Genomic DNA, 7,612 nt, shown 5'->3' on the forward strand with positions numbered 1-7,612 from the left:
CGTCCAGCAGCTCCCCGCTGGGTCTCCGTCGGCATTTCGGCTCCGCGAAGGGCTCTTCTTCCCACCCGCCGCTGCTGTTGGGTCCTGCGGGAAAGGCAGGGAAGGGAGCAGGTTGGGAGCCAGCGCAGGCACCGAGCTCGGTTTGGCTCTGCCCAGCTCTCGCCACCTTTTTTTTCCAGCAGCGCCGGGGCGGTGATGAGGCTTTTGAAGGGTTTTTGTCCTTCCACGGGCTAAGCCCAGCTGCGGTTTAGAAGCACTGGTCTGAAATAACCTTCTCAAATCTGTTTCTTTTACTCATTTTTGCTGGATGGATTCTTTATTTTTTCTCTATTTCAAACCCCGCCGAGCCCCAACCCTTCCCCAGAGCAGAAGCAGCCTGCCTGCTCTTTCTACCAGCCGTTCGGGGGTTTCTGGGACACCAGTTAAATATTGCAACTGGTCTGAACCTTCGTGTGGGACAGATCCCAGTTCTCTGTAAATACTCGAGTCCAACAAAGACTTGAAGGCAATTTCCTATTTATAGCACTCTTTTTTCTGGTTCAGGTACACCTCCAGGGGAAACGCGGTGAGATAAATAACACCGTATCGCTCCCGTCGCCGCTTAAGTGAGAGCCACGTAGCTTGACGTTAACATTAAGAACTCTTTCAACTTGAATGCATCGTGTCTATTTTGTAGCGTTTTGTACCAATCTCCTGTGTGGTAGCTGAAGCGTGGTACAGGTAGGCTTATGATTTTAATCAAACAGGTTAATTTGCTTTATCCAGTACATCAGCTCTACTGTGCAACACCCCCGAAAGGCTTTGTGGACTCTGGTAGACATTTCGTAGAGCAGAGCTGAAGCCACTCTAGCATCCAGCTTGTTTTGACTAAATTTGTCCATTTTGCAAGGTTCTCACATGGTTTATACTTTTTGTATATGAAAAGAATGGAGCGTCTCAGATGTGCCACCTCCATTACAGTACCACTTTAGCCATTTTGTATTTATCGGCGATACAACCCAATAAACCTCGTTTCAATGAGTCTCAGCTCTTAGTGTGTTTCTGGTGCAGAGTCCTTGAACCTCCGCTTCCCTTCCCATGTGTTTAGCGTTTCTAGACGCGCTCTCACCTCCAGGAGAGCGCCGTGAACGCGGGGTTAGAGCCAACTCACCAGGTGCCTCCTTTAGCATCCCAACGAACCCTTCCTGCTCCCAGAAAGGCAGGATCAGTCTTTGCTGGGAAACGTGAAGAGGAAGGAGTTGAAGACTTACCTCGCTGCCCACGAACAATACCATACTGCCTGTAAGTTTTTTTCCATCCTGCCCGCAGCATCACAACCTCAGGTAAGGTTAATGTTCAGTGGATAATTAGAGCTTGCAAACAAACATGTTAGAGGACGCGGTTTATACAGTCATGTCGGTGTAGTTAGGAAACAAAGTCAGGTTTTGTTCAGGCATGAAAGTAGGAGCTGAGCTGGTGATGAGCGTAGCAGCTGGGTCTTAGCTAAATTCAGGGAGAAGGCCAGACCTAGCTCCAAAGGGAGCTCACGTCACAAGTGCTTTAATAAACAATTGCTCTCCTTTTCTGGAAGAAGTGAAAAACTTGCTTAGTAATAATTCTAGGACACAAGTAGGGTTTTTTCTCCTCTCATACTTTATTTAGAGTTAGCCTGCATTATTCACTAAGTACTTGCACGCTTTACAATACGGTCCAGGAAAGCTCCTGCGTGCCCCCATAGACACTAACAGCCTCCACCCCATTGTTCTTTGGTTAGAAAAAAGGCTTCTAAAAAAGTCACCATCCAAATAGCAAAAAAAACAGCTTAGATGCACACTAGAAGAACGTGTTACAACAGATCTGCCACTGCCCAGGGCCCCACACAGGCTGAGAACAGCTATACGGCTTTTTTCTTTTTCTTGAAGTAACTTCTTCTACAGAAGAGCTTAACTCAAACTAAACATCCAGCGTAGAGTAGAAGGCTTCGGCACAAGTCAAAGGTGAGCAGTCCAGGCAGACTGAGCGTTTGTGAGAACAGAACCATGAAGGCCATTGCTTTTGCACCATGGAGCCGCACTTTACATCCCACGGGATTGCTGATGCCACACCGAGCTCCCAGGGCAGCTGCACGCCCAGGATCCCGACTGCTGCCTCGTCCCTGCAAGAGCAGGGCTGGCTTCCTCGAAGAGCTACCTTCAACATAAAGCAGCTTTGCTAGCAGGAGTAGGCCAGGAGCATACCTGCTTACACCTTGGTACAACTCATGTGCTTCAGCTTCCAATAAATACCTATGACCTCAGAATAGGAAATTCCACTTCCAATACAATAAATAAAAATATTGCATTTTCTATCGGCCTGTTTGGGAGTCAGTTTGGAATGTCGTTTTCAGTGCTAAAGAGAGAGTCCCACGTTAAGCGGTTAATGCTTCTGGCTCTTTGGGTTTCAACAGCTTCTTGGCAGCAATGATGGTGTTCTTCATCAGCATGGCAACTGTCATAGGCCCGACGCCCCCAGGGACCGGAGTGATGTAGCTGGCTTTCTTCTTCACCCCTGCAAGAAGGAAAGCTAGAGCTGAGCATCCAAGTCAAGAGGAGCAACGCTTACCAAGCTGGCTGGCCAGCAGGAAGCTGTAACCGGTCTAACATTGCTCAAATTCCTTCAAGATTGCCAGCTAAGGAATAGCAGTTTCTCAAGGATTTTGTCCCCTTGTTAGCCAGGGCAGGACAGAGCAGAGCACACCGGAGTCTGTCCATCCCTGCTACGAAGCAAGCTCAACTGCAAAGCCCAAGCTGGGGGAAAAGCAAAAGGCAAGGTCTAAGAGCTGGATTCCTAGCACAGAAGCGTCAAGTCAAGACTAGATGTGGGCTTCACACATGCCCTTGAGGGCAGCCGCAGTACAGGACTAACAATCTGAACGTTCACGCTCTCTCTTTCTTCCAGGAGGTTCCAGTGTCTTTCGCCAGGCACCCGGAGGTGCAGGGCTCATCGCAACAGCCCGTCTGGGCACCGCTGCAGCGAAGTGGTGAGCAAGGCCGGCAAACAGCAAGCCAGAAGGTAGGTTCTGCATGTTTTTATTTAAAAGCAGGAGTATGAGCAATGACTTGTGGTAGAGGCAGAGCAACGTAACTGCTTAGGCTCAGGGTGCACCCTTGCGTATGGTACAATATTGGATGCACCAAGCAAGAGAGCAGAAGCGTCGGTCTGCATCTGCTCAGTTGCACGAGCCAGGACTTTCTCCTCCCCTTCTCAGCACCCTAGGCGTTCAGTGCTCAGGGAACCAGATGCAGAGCCCTTCCCTACCTTCAAAATCCACATCCCCAACCAGCCTCGATTTGGCAGTGACAGGATCCTGCACTCTCGTTATTCCCACGTCAATAACTGCAGCTCCTTCTTTGATCATATCGGCTGTGATCAGATTGGGTATGCCTGCAAGAAGAAAACAGAACCACATGCTCATGGTGGTGCTAAACACCCCCCCTGCTCCCCCTCCCCCCATGTTCACATCATGTTTTGACCCACCAGGGCTTTCCTGCCTCACAAAACCATTGGACTCGATAACCTTAAGGGTCTTTTTTCCAACCTAAACGATCCTATGAAATGCAAATCTACCCACTGCTGCACAATCCAGCACTACTGATGTTCAGCTCAATCAGGAATTTGAGTGGTTTACTGATACCCTCAGAGTGTAGAGAGCTGGAAGCCACCCCTAGAAAGAGCTCCAGCAAAGCAGCGGGGACCAAAGCATCCTCTCCAAGTTGAAACCTTAAAGCCTGCATTTGAAGTCTGGGACTGTGTTTGTTCGTGCAGCTCCAGCAACATTTTTGCACCAGCACTAAGCCAGCAAGCTGGAGCAGCGTCCAGGACCACCGCAGCCCAGCTGGGCAGAGGAAAAGGCTTCAGCCCGGGGCTCTAAAACACCCAGCGTGACAGGGAGAGAGGGGTGGGGAGCAGCAGCTTGAGGCCAAGCCACCCTTTCAGGGTGGGTGTGTTTGTCTGGTTCTGCCAGATACCGCTGCGGAGGAACTCATTCCCACCCTCTGCTTCGTTAACGCTTTCAGACAAGCCTTCCTCTGGTCTGCTGATCACCTCTGGCGATTTACACGTCTTATCTGCCAGCAGCACTTCTGCTGTCGTTACATGCACCGATGCCTCCAACACCCACACCACTTCTAATCCTCCCAGCACCTTGTCTTTTCATACCCAGTTTCCAACCCACACGTTCTCTCCTCCCTCCCCACAGGCTCACACCCAGCTTCTGCTGCCAAACAGACGTCCCAAATCAGCTCAACCCCTCTGCTGATCAGCTACCTCCGTGCCAAGAGCACATCTCCCAGTGATTCCTTGTGCTCTGAAGATGGCACTGCAGCTGTCCCTCAGCATTTTGACTGTCTCTAGGTAAGCAGATGCTATCTTGGTTGGGTTTTTTTTTTTTTTTCCATTTTTTACTCCTCTCCACATAAATACAGAACTGTCTGCATGTATAACAGAGCCTGTCTGTAGCTGTTCCCTAGATATGATCAGGGGCTCACTGGCATACGAAGCCCTCCTGCCAGATGTTATTTTATATTTCAAAGGCAGAGTTAAACAACTCTGCTACTGAGATCAAGGACGTGGCTCCCAGGCTTAGTCACAGGATAAGCTGGCTGGCTCAAACAGCCCCTCACCTGCTGCTGTCCTAGCCCTCGCCTAAGGCAGCTGCAGACAGCCACGACAGCACCAGGCTCTGCTCCGCTGCCAGAGCTGCTTCAGATCGGGAGGCCCCAGGACATTCGATACCAGCAGGATTGTCTCCTGCATGCAAGGATTCCCACCAGAAACACCAGGCAAGCTGCCGTCCAGCACCCTCTGTGCCCCTTGCCTGTGCTGTTAGAGTCCGGTCTTACCTGCTGCCGCTACCACAATATCAGCACGGATCGTGTGTTGTTTCAGCTGCTCCTTGGGAGTGTAGCGGTGGGATATTGTGACTGTGGCATCACCTGCAGGAGTGGTTACACAGAGCTTTAATTCACATGTACTCCCCAAACCCAGCCAGTTCTCTAAGTCTTCCCCTTCAAGACCACCCGGGTATTTATCAGGAACATCAGAGCCCGAAGGGATCAGCCTACAAAGTCAGAGGGAGGGATCTGCTATGGAAGAGGGCAAGGACTCACTGAAGAAGGCTCCAAAACGTTACAAAACTGTGTGCAGAGTTAACTCCTCAGCCTTGACCACTGCCCACATGATGGGCCAGAGTCCCTAAGGTGCTCCCGGGACTGGTTTAAGACCCTAAAAAGGACAGCATGACAGGCTGAGGGTTTCCTTCTGCAGCTGCCTGGCACGCAGGCTCCGAGGCCACCAAGCTCCTACCTCCCGGGCGCTCGTGCCTGCCATCCGTATGCAGCAACATGGCGATAGGCATGCCCACGTTCTTCGACCTGCCAGCCACCACCACATTCTTCCCCAGCGTTGGGATGCCTGCAGAGGACAAGATGGAGTCTTAAAAACAGACACAAGCTGGAGTCATGCCAGACAGCAGCCAAATACCGCAGCAACGGCAGCTTACCAGTTCTCTTGATGATCTCCCACACCCCCCACGGGGTCGCCGGCAGCATGGAGTACTGGTCAAGGCACATGCGCCCCACGTTTATCACATGAAAGCCATCAACGTCTTTGTCTGGAGCCACAGCGTTGCAAATCTTGCGCTCATCAATGTGTTCTGGAAGAGAACGAAAAGCTTTAACCCTAGGGCCCAGCCAAAAACCTGCTCTTTTCAGTCAGCCAGAGCCCTGACCTGCTGCACCAGCCCCTTCCGAGTCTGGAAGCTTGCAGCTACTCAAGACTTGCAGCAAGCTCAAGGCCAACAGCTCCCAGCAGAAGGGGACTGGAACCATTTTGGGGCTACAGCACTGCCAATGCCAAGAGGGTATTTTTAGGCAGCCTCAGCATCACAACCAAGTTCAAGCTTCTGGCTCTGGAAGCTGATACTCTCCGCACAAGAACAGATTTCTGTGACCCTCAACAACTTAACTCATACAGGCAGCTGCACGGTGGAGTAGCTGCGGCAACTTCTTTAAGCTGCATCATGGCAGGACGCCGCCTCTCGTGTCACAGGATAGCCTCTGTGCTGCTACTCCGCCTGGCACGCACAAACCCTTAAAAGCTTTATGTAAAAATGAGCGAGATGGAAGTCTAGCTACTCACCGGGTAAAGGAAGCTGTACTAACAGGCCATCCACATTGGCATCGTTATTGAGTTTGCTGATCAAATCCAGCAGCTCCTCTTCAGTAATAGAAGCCGGCCTGAGGATGGTTTCACTGCTGATTCCTGCAGTGAAAAGCATCGAAAGCGCCGCATTAGACAGCCACGTGTGCACAAGTGGGAGAGCAACTTTCTTAATCCATGCAGATTTAAGCTGCCCTGCTTCATTGCTCTACCAAATCCGACAGGCACACACCAAGAATTGTACGCTTTGTGTAACAACCAGCACCTTCCAGGCTGGAGACCTTCACCCGAGTAAGACCGTTTGAACACAGAGATGCTCCGAGTGCGGGGAGAGCTTGGAGAAACCTAACCAAAGTGTGCCACAAGGAAGATGCAACTGCACATCCTATGGTTAAAGATGTAAACACAGTAAGGAAGGGGACGTTAGCCTAAAAATCTCAGCTCCAAAGAAGGCTTCAGCAGCACTGAACCCAAGGAAAAGTTAAACCATTTATTGCCCCTAACCCATTTCAGCACATTTTCTCCAGAAGCATACTTGGCTGAATGCTGAGCAGGACCTGGGCTTGCAAGATGGGAAGGAGTCAGAGGCTAGCAAGGCTGCTGAACAGCGACTGCATCTCCAGCGGCTGAGGAAGTCAGAGCCCTGTCTGTGCTTCATGTGGCCCTAGGAAGGCCACAAATCCAAAACTACAGAGCTTGATATTGCCCTCTAAGGAGTCAAATGGCACAACGCACGTGTGAACCACATTTATTAACGACATCCCAGTACAACGATGAAGGCAGCCAGAAAAGTCACAGCAAATGGTGGGGCAAATATGGACTGCCATGCAGCTGAGGTGAAAAGCTGCCAGACGCAGCCCAAAAAGCCTCCAGCATAGAGGACTCCCAACCAAAGTAAGGTAAAACAGTCACTTGCTACACTTTTTTGGAGCAGAGCATAAGACATACCAACATCGGCAGCCGCTTTGGTTTTGTTCAGTACGTAGGAGTGACTTGCTGGATTTTCACCGACGAGAACAACGCTGAGGTGAGGTCTCTTGTTTCCAGCTGCTACCCACTGCTCAACCTCATGACGGGCTTCCTGCCGGATCTGCCGGGCCAGTTTCCTTCCAGAAATCACAACCGCATCATTTCTGCAACAGATAAAGCATTATTGAAGCAGTCAGCATCGTCGGGACCATCCAATCAAAGCTCTGAGAACTTAGACCAGGAAAACCAGATGCCAACCACAAGCCAGGGCAAGAAACGCTCTTTTATTTCAGCTCTGTACAAACCTGTTGCACCTTTATGCCAAATCATGTTAAGCAACATATTTCAGTCTTCGTTTACAGCTTTGCTGCCTAAAGCCGGGATCGGCAAACAAGACTGCTGGAGGGACCAACTTCTTTGTGCAGCCTGAGAAAGCGTAAGCACGATTCTTCTCTGCCAGGCCAAA

General features: G+C 50.6%; 1 protein-coding gene across 1 annotated transcript; it reads right to left on the reverse strand.

Moving 5' to 3' along the window:
- Positions 1-2,264: 2,264 nt before the first annotated feature.
- MTHFD2 (methylenetetrahydrofolate dehydrogenase (NADP+ dependent) 2, methenyltetrahydrofolate cyclohydrolase) lies at positions 2,265-7,310 on the reverse strand (the record flags this gene model as incomplete). Its single annotated transcript, XM_009695695.1, has 7 exons — positions 2,265-2,526; positions 3,277-3,402; positions 4,860-4,952; positions 5,323-5,430; positions 5,519-5,671; positions 6,157-6,279; positions 7,126-7,310. Coding segments are annotated over 7 exons (928 nt in total), but the record flags the coding sequence as incomplete, so codon positions are not given.
- Between the last annotated feature and the right edge of the window lie 302 nt (positions 7,311-7,612).

This window comes from Cariama cristata, unplaced genomic scaffold, assembly GCF_000690535.1.
Source record: "Cariama cristata isolate BGI_N322 unplaced genomic scaffold, ASM69053v1 scaffold20622, whole genome shotgun sequence".
Taxonomy (NCBI): Eukaryota; Metazoa; Chordata; class Aves; order Cariamiformes; family Cariamidae; genus Cariama; species Cariama cristata.